The sequence below is a fragment of the Thamnophis sirtalis genome, unplaced genomic scaffold, assembly GCF_051295495.1.
Source record: "Thamnophis sirtalis isolate CommonGarterSnake01/CBP01778 unplaced genomic scaffold, rThaSir2_p1.2 scaffold_10, whole genome shotgun sequence".
Lineage (NCBI taxonomy): Eukaryota > Metazoa > Chordata > Lepidosauria > Squamata > Natricidae > Thamnophis > Thamnophis sirtalis.
This window is the reverse complement of record NW_028261390.1, coordinates 26,494,852-26,522,138: the sequence shown is the minus strand read 5'-3', so window position 1 is coordinate 26,522,138 and position 27,287 is coordinate 26,494,852. Positions and strand designations below refer to the sequence as shown.

General features: G+C 34.0%; 1 protein-coding gene across 1 annotated transcript in view; it reads right to left on the bottom strand.

The window, feature by feature from the left end:
- LRBA (LPS responsive beige-like anchor protein) overlaps positions 1-27,287 on the bottom strand; it is a 380,505-nt gene that overhangs the window by 70,803 nt on the left and 282,415 nt on the right. Inside the window, exons 45-47 of the mRNA XM_087724319.1 lie at positions 25,983-26,123; positions 24,489-24,608; positions 15,765-15,917 (exon numbers count right to left, since the gene is read on the bottom strand). Of these exons, the coding sequence (XP_087580445.1) occupies positions 15,765-15,917; positions 24,489-24,608; positions 25,983-26,123 (414 nt within the window). The remainder of the gene's footprint in view (positions 1-15,764; positions 15,918-24,488; positions 24,609-25,982; positions 26,124-27,287) is intronic.

Here is a 27,287-nt window from a genome sequence, read left to right as displayed (position 1 = left end):
ATCACCAAGCTCAGACAGCATCATATTACAAACAACAACAATTTATACAATGTAATGTTGAAATTGGTCCATTGGTCCAATTAGTCCATTAGTATGTAATGTTACATATTAATAAAAGCAACTGATTTTGTTTTGGGTCATAATTTTTATGCAGTCCTAAAGTATTATTTTTGCTTGTATCAGAATGCCCAGGCTATAATCTGCAACAATGTTACAAGAGATGTAATGGCACTGTGGTTACGTTGCAGTATTGCAGGCTAACTCACTGCTCACTCCAGGAATTGGATTTTCACAGGCTCAAGGTTGACTCAACATTCCATCCTTCTAAGGTCAGTAAAGTGAGGACCTAGATTGTAGAGATAAATATGCTGACTCTGTAAAGCCACTTAGGAAGGGCTGTAAAGCACTGTGGAGCGGTATATTAAGTCTAAGTGCTATTGCTACATGAGATTTGTGAAAATATAGGGAATAAATCTACAGAAGTACAGATAGCCCTAGACAATTAAGCCCAAAATTTCTGTTGCTAGATTAGACAATTGTTAAGTGAGTTACATTAGTAACATGGTTCTTAACTGAATCTGGCTTTCCCATTGACTTTGCTTGGCAGAAGGCCGCAAAAGGCGATCATATGATCCTGGGACCAAAGGTTGGTTGCTGCCGGTTCGACCCAGTTCGGCCGAACTGATAGTGGAATTCAGGTCTGGGTCACAGAACCAGCAGCGACCCAGGCCTGCCAAACCCCTGAACTGGTTCCCTCGCTGCCGCTTGGCAGCCACCATTTTAGATTTTAGTGACTGCACATGCGCAGTTCACTGTAAATTGTTCTGTGCATGCACAAAGAACAATTTACTTTGAACAGCACATGCTCGTGCATGCATGCGTTTCGCACACGTTGCGAACCGGCAGTAACACCGGCAGCAACCCACCCCTGCCTGGGACATTGCAACTGTCATAAATATAAGTCAATTGTCAACCACCTAATTTTTGAACACTTGACTATGGGGAGGCTGCAATGGTGGTAAGTGTGAAATATAGTTATAAATCACTTTTTTCAGTGTTGTTGTAACTCTGAAAAGTTACTAAATGAACTATTGTAAATTGAGGACTACCTGTATATTGCTCCTGAACATTTGACTTTGGCTGAGCTTAATATCACAACCCTGATAAAACATTTGGATAGATTCATTCTTATTGACTGTATATACGTAGCTATACTTGAGTACAATTTTTAACAATTATTTCAGCCTATCTATGTATAATTAACAAGTGGTATAGGATGACTTCCAAAATTTCAGAAAATACTCACTGACATTTTATGAAATCAGTTACAGTAAAAAGTGTCTATTGCAACAAAAGTAGGAAAATTTAGAAGATAATTATCATTAAAAAACATATTGATGGTATATCACCGAGTTATTGTTTTCTACATTTTCACAAACTGACAGATTATACATCGGTACATATATTGTAGACTATTTCTATTTCTATTAAATACACACATATACACTAACCACAAAACTAGCAAAAATTTATTATACTAAAAGTGTGTAGAATCAAGATATCAGAACTATTTTAAACTCATTTCTAAGAAAAAAGTATCTAACTGCATACTTAAAATGGATGATCTTGTTATTTATAAAGCAACGTTATTCTAAATATTAGTTGGTAAGTTAAAATTTATATTTCATAGAAAAAGTTTTTATGTCCAGCTATAACTAAGATATTAAAAATATTACTAGAGAGCAGAAAAAGTATTCAGGTTCAAAAATAATAGGTCTAAATATGCCCAGAAGAGCTTGAACTGTTTGCATGTGAAATGCATCTAAAGGACTATTTTGTTTCAATTTATTAAATTTAAAAGCTGCTAAATTTTATTTTGACTCTTGACAATTTATAATATGCAAACTTTAAAATAAAATAATCTACACAATACAAAATACAAAAATAATAGCCAGGGCAAACAACTAGCACTCACAAATCAGGCAACTTACAAGTGACCTACTCCTCCTCTAACTCAAGCCAGAGATAATATAATTTTGTGGAGCGTTTCAATGGTGGAATATCTCAGAACTCGAAGCAGAACAAGAGAACAGCAAAGTCTTGCTTTGGTATGCAAACATAACCTTCAGAGCTGTTCCAGAGCTAACATTAGTTTCCTGCGGATCAAGCCATGGGATAGATCAAGAGAATTTAAAGCCATTTGCGGTCTGCATAAGCAGAGTCTATTATTATGGAATACTCCAACCTTCCCATTTTCACTTTTCTGGTATTAGAGCTGTGATGTCACAGAATAATAGTCACAGATTATTATTTTTTATAAAGACAGGGAAAGAGTAAGATTTGGAGAAGGATATTTCAGGAGGCAGTCCTGTACTTGAGTTACTTTTTGATTTGGATAAAAATTAAGTCAAATAGTTTACATCCATCCACTTTATCTCCATTCCTTCAGAATGCATTAAATTTGACCCCAAAGAATATTTTTTACTATGTTACCATGTTTGCAGTTTTAAAACAAACTATTTGGTAGTATATAAAGTTGTACTTTTACCAAGAACACAGTGTTTGTTTTTTATCATTATTGCTAACAGTTTTGAAACTGAAACATCCACTTGGCAGCCTTTTTTAAAAAATTCTGGTTTCTCTGAAGTATAAAACACTAAAAAGCACATAACTAGTTCTAGTACAAATATTTTAAACTGCTCAGTATGAAGTTTATATTCAAATAAAGTCCACTAATATCATCAACTAACAACCCAGCTGTATTTCCTCATGTAATGTTTCACATATGGAAACCAAGATGCAAGATTACCTCATTTATGGTAACACTCATAAACTATATAGTACACAGTAAACATGTCTGCCTAGCAAATTAAAATATCACTGGGCTATGTAGCAGCTGAAGCAGTCCAGGACCTGTTTATAGAAACAGATATTTGTCTTTAATTTTGGAAATGGCTAAAATCAAATTCCTTTACTGCACGGCAGACTGCTTGTCCTAGACATTATGCTTTAAAACAAAAGACAGGCACACATAGCTTTTCAAAGGGTACATTATAAACAGTCTTACAGAAAGTGAATTACAACTTTAAACCAACAGTCTATTTAATTGGCTAGGAAAGGAATCAGTTTTAAATCATTTTTCTCTGCCAATTTAATGTTAGGAAAAATATTCACCTGTGCCAGGCAGCATAACCACTGCATAATGTTCCTAAGAAGTGTTCCAAAATGTGTATGGGTGTGTGTAGTGTTCAAAATATTTGGTTAACTTTCAGTCTTATATAAATGGAATTTGCTATTTTGACTATTGGTGGTTACAATAAAATTATAACTTAGCATTAATACAAGCACTCACTGGAAAAAAAGAGTAGTGTGCTGATGTTTATCTCTAGTTATCTTGCTTGCTGATCTTTCAGCAGAAAGGAAAACTGAAACTGCACTTTATGGACATGGCAGGAAAGTTTTATAAAATAAACAAGGTATTAAGAATATAACCTGAACTGTCCATAAGAGAAAGGGCTGCATGTCAACAAACAGAAGTGGATAAGTTTGCCATCCAATTCTTTTCACAGGGAGAGTTCCTTGAGAAACCACCACCATGAATTGCATTTATGGGTCTGTTCTCTTCCCCTCCCCCCTTTCTTTCCCTATTTAAATTTGAAAATTCGAGTCTTCTTTTGAAAAAATGAAAGCCTGCATTTAGATTATATTTTTAATACTACTATATTTTAAATGCCCTGTTTTACTGTTTCAGTAACAATGTATTTTATTTTTCAATTTTTAATAGATAAAGTTGCCTCAGGGAGACTCCTCAAAGTAGGATATAAAATATTTTAAATCTATATCATAAGGTGACCAGACGTCCTGATTTCAGCGGGACAGTCCCTCTTTTGAACAATTTGTCCCGTGTCCCGGGTTTTTTTAAAAAAAGTCCTGATTTTTTTTAAGTTACGAAAAAGCCTCCAGCTGCCTTGAGGCTCTCCTAGCAACTGGGAGCGTATATTCTTCGAGCCGAGCGCATTCCCGCCTGCGCGTCCTTGGGAGCTGTTGCCAATGGCTGAGGGAGGCGAACACTTTACTCCATGTGGAGACCACGGGCTTCCCTCACGGATTTTTTCTTCTTCTGTTGCTTTGAGCAGCCCCTCCCTCACTCTCTCTTTCTCTCTCTCTCTCTCGGAGCTAGCTGGTGCCTCTGAGGCTGTCCAAGCTCAGCCCCTCCCCCTCCCCCCGGACTGCTGTTTCGCCTCGGCTGCTCGGGGCTTCTAAATTGGCATTGCGTGTTGTTTGGGGAGGGGATTACTGTGCCATAGAAACACAGCGTATGTCTCACGTGGCTGATAACCTGGTCTCTATACAGAAGAGGTAATTTTAAAAACTTCGGAGCGAATCCAGAAAGAGGAGAGAAAGAGGCTGAAGGAGTGTTTGCACAGGAGGGGGAATTTATAAATGGCCCAATGAATCCAGAGGAGTGTGTGTGTGTGTGTGTGTGTGTGTGTGTGTGAGAGAGAGAGAGAGAGAGAGAGGGAGGGAGGGAGAGAGAGAGAGAGATATTGAGGCTGAAGGTGTGCACAGGAGGGAGAATTTATAAACGGCCCAGTGAATCCAGAGGAGGGGTGTGTGTGTGTTTGTGTGTGTGTGTGTGTGTGTGAGAGAGAGAGAGAGAGAGAGAGAGAGAGAGAGGGAGAGAGGTTGAAGGTGTGCACAGGAGAGGGAATTTATAAATGGCCCAGTGAATCCAGAGGAGTGTGTGTGTGTGTGTGTGTGTGTGTGTGTGTGAGAGAGAGAGAGAGAGAGAGAGAGAGAGAGGCTGAAGGTGTGCATAGGAGGGGGAATTTATAAACGGCCCAGTGAATCCAGAGGTGTGTTTGTGTGTGTGTGTGTGTGTGTGTGTGTGTGTGTGTGTGAGAGAGAGAGAGAGAGAGAGAGAGAGAGAGAGAGACTATCACTAAGTGTTGTAGCTTCTGATTCTTGATGAATGTATTCTATTTTATTTTTCTTTATGTACACTGAGAGCATATTCACACTTGGCTAATAAACTATTCTATTCTATTCATTTCTATTTCAATTCTAATAAGGAGTTTAGCTTCTCTCTCTTGAAAATGTAAGCTAGCATAAAGCATTATAATGCAAGCTAGCTTTAGCTTTCAAACAGTTCATTTAATGACCAAAGTTACAATGGCATTGAAAAAAGTGACTGATGACCATTTTTCACACTTAGTGACTGTTGCAGCATCCTCATGGTCACGTGATCAAAATTTTGATGTTTGGCAACAGATTCGTATTTATGATGGTTTCAGTGTCCTGGGGTCATATAATCGCCGTGTGACCTTTTGACAAAATATAAAAATTTTAATCAAGTCCCCCCCCCCCCCGTCAATGGTGTCCCTCTTTACCAATCTGAAAATCTGGTCACCTTAATATCATCATAACTAAGTTCATTCACCATAATCATAAAGACTTTGAAAGTTTTATTTTTCTTCTTAAACTAGGAAAACAAAATAAATAAAATCTATTTTCTTATCAATTCTTATGGTCAATAAGCAATCCAATAATGGGATGATAACCAGCAGCTGAGCAAGAGATAACTGATACAATGCAGAAACCTCCAAATGAAAAATACCTGGAAAAAACATTATGGGAAATATTTCTGTATTAACTGCTTCTCTAAATAAATGAGCATCTCCGTGTAAAAAAGGCAGGGCAGCATTCTGAATTGTTTCCATTTAGGCTTGAAAATCCAAGATTCTTTTTAAAATGTGTAACAATAAAGGGAAAGCATATATGGTTTCAGCTAGTGCTTGTCTGCATAGTCTAGAAAAGATAATTGAATATATCTCACAACCTACCACCCAAAACCTTCATGCTTCCAGAATAAGCCATTCTGACGAATAAACAGGATATAGGAATCCTCAAGACTGCAAATTAAGCCCTCATTTTTGTGTTTTTGCTTCAGTGACTTAGTCTCCAACATGAGGTAGATGGCTGCCACTTGTCACTATTAGTTATCACTACTTCCCTATTAATGAGGTCAGGTAAAGTTTGGAAGCTGGCCTGTGACAAACAAAACAGATCAAACAGAGACTTGGGATCAAATAGAGAATCCATTATACTGTAGGAATTGTAATGCTGTTCAGGAATGACTTTGGGAGATAGAAGGAATAGTAGCGGACTGGACAACCCACACATATAAGATTTCTCTGCCCACAGGAGATGAGGCATGGGAAGGGTTTAAGGGATCCTACCAAGTTTTCCAAAGTGTTAAATGAAAGGAGAAGGGAAATACTCTCAGTCTCTCAGTCTTTTTGTTAATATAACCTCACCTTAAAGAAACAACTAGCATTCATTGTTTTGTTCCTCACCTGAAATGCCTTGGAGGACAAACCAAAATTAAGATACTGGACTTATAATCAATCACTTTCAGTCTAGTCTTTCACACAAGGTTGTTGCTATTGCAGTGGGACAGTAGGAATGGAAAAAGGAGTACTGTATTAACTGCTATAATACAATTTATATCAGGCCTGAATTTACCTTCAGATTACATATAATCTTCTAAAGTTATACTGTTTTTTTAAAAGCACATATTTACTTATTAAATTTTTCTGTAATTCAGTAAAAGGCAGATAAGCTATCAATTAAATTACCCTAAAATATATTCTTGTCTTAGATACTGAAGAGTAGATTAACTTTCTTTTATTTTATAAAAGAAATAAAAAAGGACACTCAGTATTTACATCTTGAATCCTATTAAATAACTGTAAAATATAAGTTGTATGCTAATTTTTGGCCTTTTATTCCACAAATTAAAACATTTGCTCTTAAAAACCCCTGTAAGGTTGCGGAATTTGTCCCTTATTTTATGAGTGCAAAAACAAAAGAGAAAAATACAGTCATACTATTTTATCTGTAGGAACTTCAAAATTTAGATAAATGAATGAAGAAATACAGATTTCCAAAGTGTCTATCTCACTATCTTTTTGACTAGAACATACAAAACAATTTTTGCTAGAGAGCTGATGTTTGACACAGAATCTTTTAGCTGACTTAAAAGTTTGCAAAGACAAGACAAGTGTGTGCTGAAAAGATTATACTACTAGTTAATTTGTGAAAGAACACCCAAGACTGTTAGAACATCTTGATGTACTCATTACTTTGGAATTCATTTGTTCTGACAATATTCAACAATGTTAAAACACTCACATAATGCTCACCTACTAAGAAAAATAAATGGACTGTTTAAGTTTCATAGAAACATTTTCTCTCCTGCAAAAATTATCCGCCCTGGACAAATATTTGCGAGTTCCCCTGACTATTAATTTCCATTGATAAAATTCCCTTCCATTAACAAAATTCCTCACACACATAAGAGATATATTATTTAATAGATCCTTCTCTCTATTCAACTTTATGATTATGAATATTTCTAGTTTATGTAACAAAATTACATCCTACCTGAAAAACAATAGGGATTTTTTTATTCACAGGATTATGTAATAATAAAATCTTTATCATTTTTTGTTTAAAAATGAAAAATTCGGTATCGACAAGCCAAACAATTCCTAAATCTCCACTGTTTTTCTTAATGTTCAGTTCTTTGTTCAAACTGATATACAAATTTCCAGTCATGTTGGCTCAGGAACTCTGGCATTGAATTGTGCAAGTCTTAAAGCTGTCAAGTTACAAGACCCTTGCACCCCTAACAATTTAGAAAAAAAAAAAACCAGGGGTGTTCAAATTTGACAGCTTTAAGACGTGTGGACTTCAACTCCCAGAATTCCTTCTCTCGCTTTTCATCTTGATGATGTGCGGACGGGTGGGGGGAGGGAGCTGGAACCGGTTGTAAACAGCACTGTAGATTTGTGGAACCTCTTCTATAGAAGAGGTTAGAACTGGCAGGAACCCACCCCTGGAACAGAAGCTCCACATAATAAATCAACCAGTGTTTCCTCCAAATAATGATATGACTTTGAAACCTAATGACTGAAAGGGCAACACAAGACAGTTCAGCAGTTATGACACCTGAGTAAGAGTATTATTCTTTACCAATCAATCAAAAATGTTCAATTTTCCAAGAATATTTAGTATTCCTGAGATTTGTTCACCACTGTCCAAAGTTCAAATATAAAAAAATAGAGCTTGTTAAGATAAAGAAAAGAGCAATTCAGGAAACTGCTTTCAGAATATTATTAATCTTCACAAATATATTGCAGGCAATATACTCTGAATTAATATATTTTAGATTTTCCTATATACTATCACTGTCTCTTAAATGCATAAATATATCCATTCAAAACCAAAATAAATAGACCCAGGGAATGGGTATAGGGAGAGAAAAGTCAAGAAGCATAGGCAATGAATTAAAGTATCCCAATTAATTGAAACGGAATTGAGAATTTTTTAATTTTGAGGGTTTTTTTATATAAAAATTATACAGCTGTTTCTTGTCAATCAGTTTCAAAATAATAATTGTAGTGAACTGTAGCTTTTGTCAGCACCATCTAGTATAGCAGGCGTGTCTTTTCCTGCATTTCCTGCCTTCAGTCAGTCAGTCATGCCCTAGTCACCACAAAACTTGTCTACTGCAATATACTTTACATGGGTCTGTTCTTGAAAACTACTCAGAAGCTTCAGCTAGTGTAGAATGCGGTGGTGCCAGCAGAGGTACCATGCCTCAGTATGCCTATGTGACATCTCTGCATCTCAACCTGTACTGGTTGCCAATCAGTTTTCAGGTGGAATTCCGAATGCTGGTTGTTACCTATAAAGACCTGCATTGCACAGGGCTTGGTTATTTGAAGGACCACCTACTTCCAATGGCCAGTATGTGTTGGCAGAGTTGGTATAATCTGGTCCCTTTGGTTGAAAAGTGTCCTCTATCAGGACCTAGGAAGTAGTTGTTCCTATGTTACAGAACATTTTATTTTTCAAATACGATCCCCCCCCAAAATCCATATAGTTCTCTATTATATTAGCATTTAGTAAATCCTTGAAAACTTTGATTGTTGTCCAATGCCTTGATCTAAAATTAGTAGGACCCCTTGTTGGCTGTGTCCATTATTTATTATTTTATTATTTATTATTATTATTTATTTATTAAATAAAACAAGATATGTTATTATCTTGTGAATCACCCAAAGTCAGTTTCAGTCACTAAATTCACTAAAATAAACAAGTAAAAAAAGTTTTGCGGGAATTCTCTGTGAATCTACATATATGGTCCACATCTAAATTAGGTAAAAACTAATAGTGTTCAACTAATATATAAATGAAGTTTTTATATTATTGGAAGTAACTACAATTTGTAAATATTTAGCAAATATATTATAATTTATCTATCAGCTGCATTTGCTATCAAAATTTGTAGTTTTAAAATATTTTATAAACAAAAATGTAAAAGTAAGCTTAGTAATAGCAACATAAGTATGAGAAAGACACCCCAAAGTACTATATATGAAATCTTTCTTTCAATATACATATAAAGTTGTTGGAGGGAGATTAAACTGGGGGATGTGTCAAGTGGAAAATTAGTTTGGAATCTCTATATAGGCACAAGGGGGCAAACTCTGACCTCCTTTGATTACCATCACACTTAATATAATCTGGCCTAGAGAAAAACTGCCAGTTTGAGAAGATTCCTGTGTTATAGGTATAAACAATAAAAAAGTTAATTGAACTCTTCTGATGTGGATCTGATTGTTTGTGCTTGACAAAAGTGGAAATGAATGTCTGTTGGACCCCCCCAAAATTCACATCAGAAAATCTCATCTGTTTCTAGAGTTTTTGTTACAAAACAGAACTAAGAATATAACCCTGCATGCCTGGATAGTACCTTATCAGGTATATATGATTTTAAAAATGTTAAAAAACAACAGTTCCCAAATATTCATGTATGATTTAATGGCTTATGTTTGGTTGAGCCACTAAAAACTTTATACATGATGAAGTACCACGTAAAGTGCCCCCATTTTAAAAATATTATACATGCTATGAATGCATTTTCAAGGAGTCTTCCCTTTTTGCCTGGTGTACCTCTACTACAAAAGCTATTTTAACATCTAATCCTCTCTGATTTTTTATAGTGGAGACTGTAAATTGTTCTGTTTCATAAGAAAGAAACTACCTTTATGGAAATGTAGAAGGCTCTAAACCAGCGATTCTCAACCTGTGGGTCGGGATCCCTTTGGGGATCGAACGACCCTTTCACAGGGGTCGCCTAAGACCATTGGAAAACACATATTTTCGATGGTCTTAGGAACCAAGACACCAATTTGATGGTTGGGAGTCACCATAACATGAGGAACTGTATTAAAAGGTTGTGGCATTGGGAAGGTTGAGAACCACTGTTCTAAACCAATTAGAGAACAAGACGTTTTCTTTGGTTTTCAAGCTACACACACAGATCTAAATGAGAAGTGTACTCAAGTTTGTATGAACACATCCAGTTATCTATGAGACCTAGGATCATGCTAGGTCAGAATCATTGTCTTCAGAGGTCCAGCTGTAGGTGTGAAAACTGATCAGAGAAAGAAATAAAGCTAGTATGCACTTTTTTCATTATTTAGTTTGAAGGCATTGGTTGATTTTCTGAAGGGAGCCAATCATCTGAATCACAGGCAAGAAATAGAATAGCTAAAGAAAGCTCTTAGTCAGTAGGCTAAAGCTGCTGGTTAACAAATTGGAAATTTATGAGAGAGAACAAGGAAAAAGAACAGCTGAAAGACAAGTCCAACAGAAGGAAAGGATATGGCGACAGAAGGGCTATATATCAATAGTAGAAAGAGATATTTTGTAATGGTGAACATATTTGAGAAAGATAGCGTTCTAGTATATTTATTAGCCATATACTTTTCTTATCTTGTGTGAGGATGAACGGACACACAGACAACTTTTAATATAAAACACTTGGATTTCTTGTTCATGATCTTTGCCACTATAGAACATTTCCATTACAATTACTGTATTATCCGTACTTTATCCTTTTTTATATTTTTATTTTTAAAAGATTACATTTCACCAAAAATTCAGTAAAAAAACAATGCAAGCTACTAAATTAAAGCTGCATCAATATGCAATATCTCTAGGTTCTGCTATAAATATCAAACTAAGACAGAGGAGGAAAACCTACTCATTTGTACATAGCCATTAATGCAGCGTATAAAGCAAGAAAGATATATACGATAATGGATAGCACTCTATTCTCAAGGGAATTACATTCTAACAGCATTTCTTCGGTTGAATGAGAAAGTGCAAGACAATGAAAGCAGTAGCTTCAAAAAAGAAGTGAAACTAGCAGCCCACTGAATCAAATTTTATTTAAAAGACAAACTTCTGTTTAAAGATAATCCTTAGAAATACAAAATTTTATGCTTGTTTATTAACACAAGTATAATGTAAACTAATCAGAAAAGAAAATCTCAGCAGAATATTTTAGAGAGAAAAAGATCAATTCCAGGCATTAAAGTCCCTATCATAGTCTATCAAGGCTAAAATATAACAATTAAGGTGAAATTATGGAAATATATGTTTAAATTACATTTTAAAAGACTAATGTTTGGCTCAAGAAAAGCCTTCCTCCATCAGAGGAAAGAAAGCTGAAATGGTCAAGATTTGTTCCAATCTAAGAACATATATTCAAGAATTTTATATTGTAGGGAAATAAAAAGATGCATTTCTCATATTACCATGTTTCCCCAAAAATAAGACCCAACAGGAAAAGAAGCCCTGGCATGATTTTTAGGATGCTTGTAATACAAGCCCTACTCCCCAAAATTAGCCCCAGTTAAAATCCGTCAGCCAAATGGATACATTTTAATACTGTATTTCCCCCCAAAAAAGACCTCACCTGAAAATAAGCCCTAATGCGTCTTTTGGAACAAAAATTAATATAACACCCAGTCTTATTTTCAGGGAAACACAGGTAAGTATCCATCTACAGTGGGTAGTGATTAAGGTGTTGTCTTAGAAACCATCTGACTGGGAGTTCTAGCCTTCCTTAGCCGGGAAAGCCAACTAGGTGACTTTGGGCTAGCCATTCTCTCTCAGCCAAAGAACCTAATTGGGTTGCTATTGTTGTGAGGGGAAACCTGGCAAGAATATTAAATTATTCACTTCCTTGAGGCAGAATAAAAATATCATTATCATCATCACCATTATCATCGTCATCATCCTCTTCATTGCAATCTTGTGATATAGCAATCTCTTTCCAATTCAACCTACCTGATATTATTATATAAAGTTTGCCTGTGTATGTACAAGTTTAAAATCCCAACATCTTTTTTACATTGAATTAACACAGGAAGCCAAGGGAACATATTCCATCCTAATATGTAGAAAAAATATGGCCATGATACCACACCTTATTTTCCATCAAAATCTTGCCTCCCAATTAAGATTATTAAAATTCTGGTAATAAAGAGTTAATATCTGCATTAATATGCTTAAATAATGAAATCTAGAAATATGTGTTTCATCATAAGACACCCTATCCACATTATACCCTAATGAGTTAGAAACTATATGTATTCATTACTTTGCTACATTTGGTTTAAAAAATATTACTTTCAATCAATAGAAGATTGACTGACTGACTGATTTTGAAGGGCAGAGAGCAGCTCCACACAACTAATACCTATCAACAACAATAGCCTGAAAACAAAACAAAACAAAACAAAACAAACCCACACACTGTCAGTTCACCAGTGAAAATACTGAAAAACAAAAGGCTGAAATTATATGCTGGAAACAGAATGCTAATAGTTCAAAATAAATATACCTACAGTATATATCTCTATATGAAATAGCACACTTTGAGGTCCTATCAGCAGACATTCTTACATAAATTGAGACTTAGAGACAGGTGATACTATTCAGCCTCATTGGATGGATAAATGAATATAAATTGGTTTTAGAAATAACCTATTCCAGAACCATGGTTGATACAGTTCCAGAATCTATGGAAATTCTTAGCCTTCATTCATCAATACTTTCATATACTAACTGAACACTTTTGTTTTATAGGTATTTAATTAATGTTCTACAAAATAGATATTCTTCTACTTTAAAACGGGATAGTATTTTCTTTACTTCTAACTGTTGCCCAGCTTTCATGATTTTTCTTTTGTCTTTCTACATTATTTTAATTTAGAAGTCATATTTAAATAGAATCATCTTCGCCCCTTCATCCTTGTTACAAAATAGACAAAATGAATGGATTTTAATAAAATCATATATAATGCTGCGCTATCTTAATAGTCATATTAAAATAACAATGATTAACAATTAGCATTATATAGCCCCACTGTTGCCTTAGCACTATACAATTTGTTATTATATACTGCTCTATATATCATCTGTTTCTCTTGCTGGACTATTCCAATAAGAGACAGACAGCTGCAACACTATTTCCCCATTCACCATAAGGACCATCTGACTTTAATTGTAGTACACAGCTTGATGTGGGTCTGGTTATGAGAAGCCAAAGTATCACAGTGTAATAATCCGGAAAAGCAAAAGCCTGCCAAGCACAGGACTGAAACAGAGGCTTGGGCTGTTTAGTTGGCTGATGAGATGGAGGAAAATATGATTAATGAGCAAGGTATAATGATATCAGGAACCCGATTAGCACCACAAAAAGGTCACAGATCAAAGCAGCATGCATTTCCAATCACTGCAGAAAAATCTGTACTGTGTATTGAAAGGGGAAAAATTGCCCATTGTACCCTACAAAATTACCACTTAAAAGGACTATAATAATTTATAATTATCTCATTAATTGCAAAGATAAATATATCAGCATTCTATTTTTGAAACAGATCTAGTAGTAATGTGTTTTAGTCAAAATATTCTTTTTTTAAGAAATATATTTTCCTTACTTACATTTTTTGTAATCAGACAACTATCTATTTATATAATATTAAAATTAAATGCTGAAAAGGTAATTGTTTGGACTATATTTTCAGGATGTCATTTGGAAAATGCCTATACACATATGTACTATTGTCACCTTAGTAATAATTGGTATATATCAGTGGTGGGTTCCGGATCCCGTTGCAACCTGTATGGTGCAACGGGGCCGGGTATCCACCACATTAATGCACACAGTGTGCACATGTGTACTTACCGCCCACAATGCTCTGTGATGCCTCCGCAACGATCCAGCTGCTTGGAGAAGAGTCGCGCAGGCGTCATATGCTCCATGCGCATAAGCCCCGATAACCTCAATTACCGGTAAGGAGCACGAGTGGGTGGGTGGATCCTCTGGAGCACAGTACCGGAATGGTACCTGGTGCTCCCGGCAGGCACCGGTACGCTCGTACCTGGTGCTCCCGGCAGGAACCGGTACGCTCGTACCTGGTGCTCCCGGCAGGCACCGGTACGCTCGTACCGGGGCAAACCAGTCATAACCCACCACTGATATATATAATAAAAAAAATCAAGCTAAATTGGACACCATAAATCTACTGTCACTATTAATATCTTGCTTTTTCCTGTATTTTGGAGTTAAACATAGATGTTGTCTAGGTAGTGTTTAAATACAAATCTGCTTTGTTTCAGTAAAATGGATGAATATCACTCTTACATTGGAACACAACATTTTTGAATTTCAAATTAAAACCTTTATTGTCAAAGTACAAAATGTGTACAATGAGATTGGTAAATTTGTATTATACCATATTTGTATAGTGAATTGTGTGAAATTCATTATATAATTGCAGAGAAAAACTTTGCATTGTTGGTTTCTGAGGATTGCTTCCCTAAATATTATCATTGGCAGAGTAAAAGGGAGAGAAATGAACTACTCCAGGATCCATACAAGTCAGAAATTGTGTAGTATTGTATATGCAAGAAAGAAGCATTCTTACATGTTGCTATATTCCTAATTTCAGCCCCTTTTCTTGGTGGACCCTTGTTCCCTACTGGGAACAAATCTATTTACGAGTTTCTTTGTCCTGAAGCAGAAAAGTAGGAAATATTATCCTATATGCACTCCTGAAACCCCTGAGATACCAGAATATGATGTTAAACTCGAGTTTCGAATTTCTACATTTTGATAGCACATATTTTCCCCAGAATACTAATGGGGAAATGGAAGGAAGAGTTTTACATGAACCCAACCACTACAATCTTGAAATTGAGTCCACTTCCAAACATCTGAACTGCCCTGAAACCATATTTTAAGGATTTGGGTGAGAGGTTTTCTGCTCACATTATATTCTCTCAATTAATACATAAGTATAGTAGTGTGCCAAAAAAAGAAACATGACTCTCAAAAATAGGAAAAAAAACATTCTTCCATATTACCTATTTGAGGAATTCATTTGGTTTTACTGTTTCTTTTCCATATTTACATTAGTGTAGTTTTTCTTAAAAATATGTTTGCATGTATCTATATAGTAACTTTCACCATTCTACTAGAAACTTAAATAATTTAAATGATAGCTCAATTCTGAGAAGCCAAGAAAGATATCACAAGTAATCTAAATGTTGAATTGAAAAATATTACAAAGAAGTACTAGGAAGATAATTACATTAAAGCATTGATAAAAGCTCTGTGAATGCTGTTAACATATTTTACCATTTTAGTGATATGATTAAAAATTAGCACCAACATTTAAATTAAAAATAAATGTAAAACTATATATATTTTCAGTCTTCCCAAATAGCTGTTTTCATTCCAAGCTACATAAATTCCAGGTTTACATGATTAAAAATGACATATTTTTTGAGAAAGCTCATAACTTAACACAATTAATAGTTGACTGTTATCTTACCAGTCTATTTATGCGAACAAATTCTTCTGGGGTTTTGGCCCATGGTGGAAGTTCAACATCAGACACCACTGTTCCATCATCCATCACTCCAAGATTGTAATTATTGAAATTGACAAACATCTCAGGTAGATAATAAAATTCAGGAACAAGCTCCTATATGGAAATGAAAACCAGTGACATGTAATAAATTGGGTTATCATAGAAGTCACTCACTTAAAAGAGATAGTGAATGCAATGGAAAGTACTTTCATTTTGTACATATAATAATATTTTCATTTTACATGTATTAAATATTGTCAGAAAACTTGCTCATAGTGGTAGATAAATGCAATATTTGAAATGTTGAATGAAAGAAAAGTAGGTATGTCTAAGTGTCTAAACATAGTTTAATCTGAAATTAAAGCACTAAATCTTAGTATTCTTTAAAATAATGGAAGCTGTAACATTTCAAACTCATATTTTTAACTTTTGTTTTAAAAAATATGTTTAGAAACATTAAATACGCACTAAAGTATATTGTAAAATGTGTAGCATTATATTCTGCATCTGATTTCAAAAGCAGATTCAGAAAAATGTGTCTAAATGATCAGCTCATATTTCCTGAATAATTTAAGATACTATATACTCTTATGCTTGCTATGTCTATGTAAGCAGTAACATACTCAGTTTGGCAATAGAATGCTTATAAGATGCATTAGTATTATGCATACAACAATAAAGTATTGCATACTTAAGAGTGTAGCTGGAGATTAATGGTAGCACAAATTTTTAGGAAAATTGGCTACTGCAATGATAATGTATAGGATTATTTTTAAAGCATTTAGAATGAGTAAACCTCTATTAAAGCAATCTCTTTATCAATATTAGTATAAAGATATTTAAATGCTGGATAACTTTTTTAAAAAGTGTTAGGCAAAATATAGTAAATATAGAAGGACTAAAAAAAATATATTAACTGAGACAATTAACTAATCAATTGACTTGGATCCAAAAGCTCCTTCTCAATTTGTGGAAAATTTATTCTATTATCATTCAAATTCATTCAGTTATGATTTATTATAACTAGAAGTTTATTCTTTGTAAACTTATTTGAATTGCTGTTCTCTATTTCAATAAAATATATGTATTTTAAGAAATGACCCCAACCAAGTTCTCATACGTAAAAGTTATTTTGAAATTTATGAAGCCATATAAAGAGCTACACATCATAAACTCCATTTTATAGTACATTAGTTACCCCAAAATTCTGGTAATGGAATCAGGATATGTATTTGATTTTCTATAATACTCTGACTCTGGCAACTCACTATACCACCTATATCTGTTTCAGGAGGTCCAGTAGGGATATGAAAAAAATAGCACTAGGAAGATATATTTTTTTGTAACACTATCGCTTATCCCATGTGGTGCACCTAAGAGATGGGTATTGTTTTGTACACGAACATGTGCAACAGTCTTAATACTAACTAGTCTTTAGATTTACATGAAAGAGCAGGTAGTTTCTTTTCGTTATAATATAGCCTATAAAAATATAAAAATTGAATTGCTTTCTCTTGATTGCCACATGGTACTGTTCTTAAATTATACTCTGTAATTCATGTAAATCAGGTTTCCTGACAGAAGTAATTTTTATATCCATAAATTAAAATTGTCACTAAAAATCATAGTTGAAGACTGGATAGATTGAGCCAAGTTCAAACATAATGCTGAATTGCATTATTTTAAAAATATAAACAATTTTTTTTACATCTGAATGAAACTAATTGTCCCTATGCTTCTTTAGACTGTGGGCAAGATCTACATTTTTAATTAAAAGTTAATAGAAATTTAAAATATTAATTAAGGCATTAGCTATTAAATGAAAATATTACATAATAGAAATATAAAACTACTTTACAAGTTACTTAAGATTCCTAATAATGTTGAACTTTGTAATGTTCTTCATTTTATATACTCATAAAAAATGCTTCAAATGATTAAAAAACTGTATATTATTAATTTGATGTGTTAAAATGTTAAAATAAGCTAGCCAATTTGAAACTAATTAAGTATACAAACAGTTGAACAGAATGTACAATATGAAGATTTCATCATAGCTGTCAATTATACTAAGAGTACACTAGTGTATGCCTATCTTTCTTCTAATTACATTGTGGTGTACCACATTTAATCTAGAAAATAAAAATAATAAATATGTTATTATTGTTTGCCTGTTTCACATATTTCTCAAGGTAGAAAATGTATTTTATTTGCTGTTATTAATATTTACCATAACGGAACATTATAAAATGTTTATAAAAACAGATTAGAGAAAGCAATTAATTCTTCTGGGAATTCAATTTCTTTTAACAAACACTTCAAGAATGAAAGGACTTAATATTTGTAATTGCTTTAGGAAATGATTTCATTGCAAGTAAATGGTGTAAAATTGGTCTTTCTTCCAACAAGTGAAAACTACTTTCCATTTAATAAGCAGAAAACCACATTCTGTGCATTGGCCCCAGTGGTTAAGGATGTTAGAGGCCCAGTGTATCAGATTCTAAATCCACTCTTGACATGGGTCAATGGATCAGTGGTCTTCCAGATACCACCCTCAGGGTCAACTATGGCAAGAACAGTTTCCAAATAGCTGAGTGCAATACCAGGTCATCAGATTATAGACAAGGTCAGCCTAGAGTTACTAGAGCAAAAGCAGAAAAAATGAAGCAAGAATTAAGCTATTATCACCTCAAACCTTGTCAAAAACAGCACAGCGATGTATGCTGAATCGTTGTATACAGGTTTGTGAATTATTCTAAAACAAGATCACAGTAAGATTAATGCAAAATGTCTCCTTAAAATAAACCGCAGAGAGGTATATAGAGCTATCCTATGGGCTAAAGAAATTGGTGGCAAACAAATTTAACAAACAAACACACAAGAGAAATGGAAATATTTACACATGTTTAATTTAAATATATATATTGGATTTATCAGAAAAGAAATAATACAATTTGTCCTTGGTTTAACTTAAAATTCTCTTACTAACCAAATGTCATTCAAATCTGAATATTTTAATCATGAATGCAAATACGTTCTACAATATAATCTAAAAAATTATGTCCATATTATTTTTAGATGAACTAATACCCATATTGTTATTCGGAAAGATTCAAAGGTAACTTTTGTTATAAATAATAGGCAAAAATCTTGCCAATATCTGTCTTTACTAAAATAATTCCAGTTATTATGTCCATTATTTTTCAGACAAATTAGAAACCAGGTTTGCCCTAATCTGCCATTAATGATATAGCTTTGGTTGCATTTACATCACCTCAATTCAATAAAATGGTAAGTAATCTAGTGTAAGTAAAGTATGAGTAAATGTATGAACCAGAACTACAATAACTTTGAAGATATACAATATTTTCTCTTTTCCTTTAATTAAAGCAGCTATATTTTTGAGGCTTCTATTTCAATCTAAAAAAGAATGTCATTGCCTTAAGAGTCAAATGACTTCGCTTTCTAAAGCAGTGGAATGATTTTTCAGGTTCTTGCAGACACTTGCAAAAGTTTATGGCTCTTTCAACTTTTGGCAGTACGGTTTTGTTTGTGTTTATGTGAAATCCCCCCAAAATCTAAATCATTTCCAATAATCCAGCTCCAGGATTATTAACTGCTATGGAGCATTTCTGGTGTAGCGTTTCTACATTATATTTTATATCTTCCTGAATGTTTCAGAGGAAAAAAGACAATCTGAAAGCAATTTGATGAATGAGGAAACACGTTTCCTGTTTCTCCTCCTGTTTCCCAATGCCAGTCAGAAAGAACTTTAGTTTTTGTAAACGTTTCAGGGAGTTGTTAGAAATGTACACCAACTAAATAAAGGACAAATTCCCCTGGAGGAAATGTGGTAGCTAAGAATCAACAGTGACTTAATGGAACTTAATTATATCAAATAAAAAAATGGAAAAATCAATTTAATTGTCAAATATTTTTTTAAAACCCTGTTTTATTTTAGTATTAAAGAATTCCATGGTTACTTCTAATAATATAGCTTCTACATTTTTCTACATTAAGGCCTACATTTTAAGATTTTGTGAAGATCTTTTTCCCAACAAACAAGTCACAGAATTTCAAATAAGTTATTCCTAACACACACACACACACACACACACAAACACATAACCTCAGACTCCAACTTCTTGTAGATTTTTGTACCTCAACTATCAAACTGAACCCTTAAATGTTTGCTTTGAGTTTTGAGTGTTTTCTTTTTTATTCCCTTCTATTTTATTTGCTACACTGTTTGTGCCCTATAATGTATTGTTTATATGATTATTTTGTAGATGATTCTTAATATATGCATATTAGGTATCCTTAGAAGAATGAAAGGTAGGTTATAATCATATCAATTAATAATAAGTGAAATTCCAAGACTTGTTCAAATCTTATGTCAACCTACAATAGTCCTAGGGTCTCTGTAAAAATAAATAAGATAATATACATAAGCATTCTTTTTATTATGATTATTTAGTGTGCTCTAGTTAGATATCCATAAATTTTAGCAGATGAAGCCTCATCAGTATATATTTCTTACAGATTATATTGTTAAAGCTGATTTTCATTTATTTGTTTTGCAAGGAAAGAGGACAGAAACTTGTGCATTACTGACACTAGATCTATTTCTGTTTTCCCCAAAATAAGCCCTCCCCGGATAATAAGCTTTCCTCGAAAATATTGCAACACAACAGCAGCCATCAAGTGACCACACTCACTGCCTCCTGCACCTCAAAAAAATAAGACACCCCTCCCCCAAATAAGGCCAAGTGCTTATTTCGGGGTCAAAAGAAAATAAGACTCTGCCTTATTTTCGGGAGGAAATGGTATTAGCTTGTTAGAATTATTGTATCTAATTATTTGTGGATTCACTCTGGGTTGTTTTTTTTACTTTCACCTTGTAATCACACTATATCTAAGAAGTCTAAAATTATGAGAAACTAAATAATACGAGAAAATTGAAATTCATGTAAATATGTTCTTAACATTGTTAGAAATTATTGGTAGATTATAAGTAAATATATACTTAACTGCAGATATGTCCTGAACTATTTTTATTTACTTATTTATATTTATCAAATTTCACAAATGCCCATCTCACTTACAGAGAGGTTTAATTTTTTAAAAACCCTTCCTCGCCTTTATGGGTTGGCAGGAGCTGGGGAAACTCATCATGCAGTTCTTGCATCTTGAACTGCCAACCTTCCAGTCAACAAGTTCAGTGTCTTAATTGCTGGGCCCCCTGCTTTGATTTAATCTATACAATATTTTCAAGTTAGGATTTGGCTAGGATTAGATAGGCCAAGTATAATGAGGAGTTGATTTTTGACAACTGTGTGGTTATTCTTCATACCAAGCCTAGATAATAAATAATCAGTGTCTGCATGCTTAATCTTTAGTTGACTTGTAAGATTTCCATGTGCTATGCACTCAGACTAGAATCTGTATTGCAGACCCTATTGTCACATAATCAATGACAGCCGATTGCTATGCTGCAGTGCAATAATGTTAGAGACCTATATATTTATTGTCAATTTTTAAATTTTAAGGTTATTCATCATCTTGTTTTGAATTAATGGGTACTTGGCATGTCACCTGACGACTTTGGACAGTTGAGATATATTTATATAATGGCCATCTCTATCCTGGGAATTTCCCTTCTCGCTTGCTTCAGTCTTTATATATATTAAGAATTGTTGAAATTAATTTGTTAATTCATTAAATTACATGTATGTTGGATAATATATAATCACTTAATGAAAACACATTATAGAGCAGCTAATCATTTCATCATGTTTTCTATACTGTTGATTTAAAAATAAAAAAACTTTTATCAAGAGTATAATTGTGCTCTAGCTAGTGCTTACACAGTAAATACTTCTTTTCCAGATTTGCTTATTCCAGCAATATTTGGTTTTGTAAAACGTTTACATAATTAATTGTACAAGCATGTAAACATCAATATAACTCTTGAATAATTATCACCACTCACTCTTTGTCTGTCCCATCTTATTTTGTTCCTAGAAACATTTAGATAGTGACCATAGATGCAGCCAACATACTAAATTAGCTTTGAATTTTAGAAATTCCAAAATATCTGTCAGGTTGAGGACAATTGATATGCAGATAGTGGATAATTTCCTTCACTTTAAAAATGACACAGCAAAATTGTTATTAATCATTAAATAGTAATATATGTTTATCAATATACTGGGCTACAAGCAGAGACACAAAATGCAACATCATAATCATGGAACTATAACCAAAATGTTACATAGTTCTCACAAGCCATTCTTTCCACATGCCCTATTCGTTTCATGATGATGTAATTGTAGAATCAAGATCTTATATGAGGTGGTGGTGATGATGATGACGACAGCAAGATGAATACAATAATTATTTTAAGAGCTATATTATTATAAAGCTTGTTTTTGACATATGGTGAATTTGCCTAAATTCATCTCATTCCTGTATAACTTTGTTCAGAAGAGTGTGACTACCTTTATTTGCTATATGATACATCAGAAGAAAATTACCTGCAGTAAAAGTCAAATTGTACTTAACTATGTCAAAGTTCACATCTGCCTAATACTTTAAAGGTAGTTTTGAAAGGTAAAATATGTTTTAGTTTTTACTTAACAATGGAGTAAAAACATATGTTAGCTAAGTATGAACAGGGACTGAGGGAAAGCACTAACACCTACCTGACAGTAAAGTAAAATTGGAAAAGGAGTTTTAGTTTATCTAATGTTCTACCCAGCCGTGTAATTATTAGACTATAACAGTAAGTTCAAATCGGCAGAAAAGAGCTTGTATAATGTAAAAACAAAACAAAAGCTAGGAGTTCAAACAAAAATTAAATGGCAGTTAAAGGATTGCTTGATGCTTTGATCATAAGTTCAGAACTTTTATGGCCTGATGACAAGGATTGGCTTTAACCTCATGTATATCTATATATAATTTTATTTCCTCAGTTTTGATGTAAAAAAGAATGAAAGAAGCTGGGCATAGTATGAATGTATATCTTATTTGAAACTGTTCAAAAAACAGGATAAACTTATTAAGCATTGTATCTTCACTCTTTTATTATAACAACTAGTTTGGTATTTGGAACAAGGAGAATAGTCAGCATTTAATCTCCCCTTAATGGCCCTTGAAGACAAAGATGCAAGAGTCGGTTTAATATAGTGGTTAAAGTACCAGGCTAGAAATCAGGAGATAGTGAGTTTTAGCCCTTCCTTAGGCACAAAATCACCTGCTTTTCTTGTTTGTTTGAAGACAAGAGTCTAAAAACAGAAAATATTTTGTTTTAAGAGGTACAAGTGTGAGTTGGACATGTCTGTTCTCATTATGGTAATCCTAGCAATGATCAGAACAGGGGTTTTGCCATGTTTAGCTGTTAGCCTGGATAACCATCTGATATGTTTAATGCTGGGGTCCTGATGATCAAGTATCTCACAGAGAAATTACAAAAAAAATAGTACTGATTATATAATATCATCACTATTAGAATCCACACCCTTCTTGAGTTACTTCAGCCAGACAGAAAAAAGTCTCAAACAGAGCAAAAATATTCTCTTCATTGGAATCTGCATATGCATACTAAGATTAAGATTGTGTGAACAGTGAAAGCACTAGACAGAATAACTGTCATTATAAAACAAACAAAATCCTTGGAACAACCAAGAAAATAAGTAACTTGAAAAACCACAATAGCTTTCCCCCCAATTAAAATAATGTGGTTTAGTTCTACGGTGATCCAGCATTAACAGTAATTTAAAACCCCAAAAGCTACAAAACTTCAGTTCACACCTAATTTGGAGACTGTTTACATCTAATATAATAGAAACCTTGCAAGACCTAAAAGTCTTCCTGACTCGCTTGTCCATGCATGCAAACGTCCTGTCTCTGATAGACAATTCTGCAGAGATGGCAGAAAAAGCTTTCTGCTACAGCAGTTTAGATCAAAATGGCTATTTTAGAGAAAGTTTTGAATGTATAACTTTTGACCTTATAAGGGAAAAAAAGCATCACTGACATCAGGCCATTAAAACATGATTCAATCTAGATCTTAATCCTGAAGTTGATGAATCGGTCCTGTACTTTGATGAGAACATCATGTCATTCTTTTATGAAATCATGTTGAATTTTTTTTTCAAGTAAACTATATCACTAAGTGGGTACTTTGACCTTTTGGCAAATGCTATTAGAGTTCAAAAGCACATGAATTAGATTTGCTTGACTTTGTGACAGATATCCACCTTTGCCATTTTGCTAGTATTTTGGGTGTTAGTGGTTGTTCATTGATCTCTGTGTGTATGCTATATTCCATATAATAGTTCAAAAATGTTTAGGAGCTAAGGAAGATATATATTCTTTCTTTTACATCAAAGCAGAGGAATAAGTTTTAAAAGATTTCAGTGTCATGGTTTGACAAAAATATTGCCAGCCCACAGTATTCAACTTGAGTTATTTCCAAGCTAGCATTATTCTATTGTTATACATATTCAAATATTAGTGCTGTATGTACAAAACACAAAGGATAGTTCAATTTCCACTTTCCTACTTGAAAGCTGTATTGTAATCATTTCAAAGAAGGTAACTCTTATATTCTTCAAAGTTCTACACACTGACAAATAATCATCATTATGTTCATCACATTTTAAAATTTAAATTGTACTTTACCTTTATATCTGATGTGTCACGTTGACAATTGCGCCATGCCCTTGAAACTGATGAGAAAGCTCTATCTGCATGATCAAACTTCCCACCTTGTAAGTTCAGGAAAAATGTTGTAAAAGGCTCCTAAAAACATGATTAAAATGGAAGATGAAATACTTTGTGAAGCAGCAGCAGTTTCCTTTTTCTATATTTTTAATACAGGTAGTCCTCGACTTACAACCATTTGTTTAGTGACCATTCAAAGTTACAATGGCATGGAGGAAAGTGCTTTATGACCATTTTCACACTTATGACCATTGCAGAAACTCCATGGTCACAGGGATCAAAATTTAGATGCTTGTCAAGTGGTCCATATTTATGACAGTTGCAGTGTTTCAAGGTCATGTGATCACCTTTTGCAACCTTCTGACATGCAAAGTCAATGGGGAATCCAAATTCACTTAACAACCATGTTACTAACTGAACAACTCCAGTGATTCACTTTACAACAGTGGTAGGAAAAGTCATAAAATGGGGCAAAACTCACTTAACAACTGAAATTTTGGACTGAATTGTGGTCGTAACCTTAGGACTACCGTACTTCACCTTGTCTGAATAAAATTATATGTTTTGCCTCTGGAAAGAAGTAAAAATAATAACGCAAGTTATTCATTTCAAAAATATGTAAAGAGAATCCTATATTATGGTGTTGCTTGGAGGGTTGCTGGAAAATCTGGGTTGCAGATTTTCCGTATTTCTTCTATTATTCCATTAGTGCATTCACTACAGTTATAATTCAATCTAGCATTTACATATCCGTAACTGTATACAGAACAGGAATTAAAGGATATCTAGAGATGGATCCAAGAGATTTCAATAGCTTTGATATAATACAAGCAATCTTTGAATAAAGGATATTAGCACATTTGTTAGTCAGCTAAATCTTCCCTACGAATATTATGCATGCACACTACCTTCCTGCAAATACAGTTCACAATTAAGAGAGAAAAATGTTAACAACTGAAAAAAATCTCCTCTTCCTCAAAAGATACCTAAGCACATATTAGATGATAATTGCCTGAAATTAGCGAAGTACCATAAATTACTGCTAGGATTTATGTCTGCTTGTATGAATCTAAAAAGGCTTAATTAATGACTTTTTGCTAATGCTTTCCCAAAGAAATTAGTTTCTATCAGGTAAATCATAATTCCAATTTATTTTACAGAAACTTGGCTCATTTCATCAATATATCAAATCTGTCCAACTGCATGTTATCCAGAAGTATATATTATTGGAAAAATTCTATTATATCTACATAAGTTTACATTCCAGATTAAATAATGGTCATACAACCAAATCACAGTTTTAAACTGGAAAAAAAACCAAAGTCTACTCTACTTTTCTTGTACATACATTTAATGCAAACCTGTTCAGCTGCATGATTCCAGATAAAATATTGAGTACCATTGAGTACCTTCTTTATGCATATACACAAAAATATTCTAATACACACTTACAATTCTTAACAACCAAGTGAGTGCAAAGCTGGCTGTTGAATAATGAGTGCCATAATGAAACTTTGGAACTTGATCATCTTCCCATGTTTCGTAGCGTTCTGCAAAGAATGCAGCTCGTTTGGGATTAAGAGCACCAATAGGCTAGGAAAAAGAAAAAGAACACAGTTTAGTGTATCACTTCATCGGCAGTTGTTGCAAAACAATAAATACATAGTTGGATTATTATTATTACAATTTAATATAATGAGTTGTAAAACATAGAACTATGTGTCAAGTATCATGTAAAATATCACATGATAGCAAGATAACAATTTCAGAAATATAAAATTGCATTTATTTAATTGGATTATTCATTCTAATAATTCTTTATTACTACTGCAAATTTTACAAAAGGAAACATATAAGGAGTATTTGGTCCTATGTCTCTTAAGTATATCGGATTATTTCCTCTGACAAAATTCCACTTCAATATCTTCACAAAGTTCTATATCAACATGGGCTACTTCCACTTAATTTCTATAGGCCTAGCAAAAATGTGATAGCAAGTTTTACAACATAAGCATGCCAACTCATATGGCTCCAAAGGCCATACATTCAGTGGTGGGTTGCTCCTACTGTCACTACTGGTACGCTGATCATGCGCTCGTACATTCTGTTCGTGCACACAACTGACTTGCACTATGCGCGTGTGTGCAATCCATTGCCCCTGCAACAACCAGCTGATTGTTGGGGCTCACGCAGGCACCACATGCTGTGCAGGAGTGCATACTTTGCCATTTGCCATAAAAATAGGTCGGCCTCTGTTTTGCTGCTTGCTTTCGACTGCCATTGAAATGGGGAGGGAGGCACAGTATTTGGGTGGGGGAGTATTCAGTGCAGGAGTGGCTGTAAAAAGGGAGTTGTTCTCTCCATCTACTGTGCATGTTGCAGATAGAGGATTTGCCACCAAGGCCAACTGTCCGGCATACCAACCTGATGATGCTTTTTGAAGATATCTGCCAGATGACACTTGTGGGGTATACGGATTGGACCCCCCCCAGACGCCAGATGGCTAAAGTCCCCCCCCAAGTGTGAAGTTGGGGGGAGAATCTAAAGATTTGGGGGTTTTTCTTGTTCAAGTGTAGAATTACATGCAACAGTACGGAGACAATTTACCAAATGAAGAGGCCAAGATAAGAATAATTACAATGGCGTTGGAAAATAAGGCAGCTGCTTGGATGGTGGCCCTGCATAATGCTGACTCTCCCCTACTGAGAGACTATAATAGATTTATCGCCGCCCTGAGAAAATGCTTTGATGATCCAC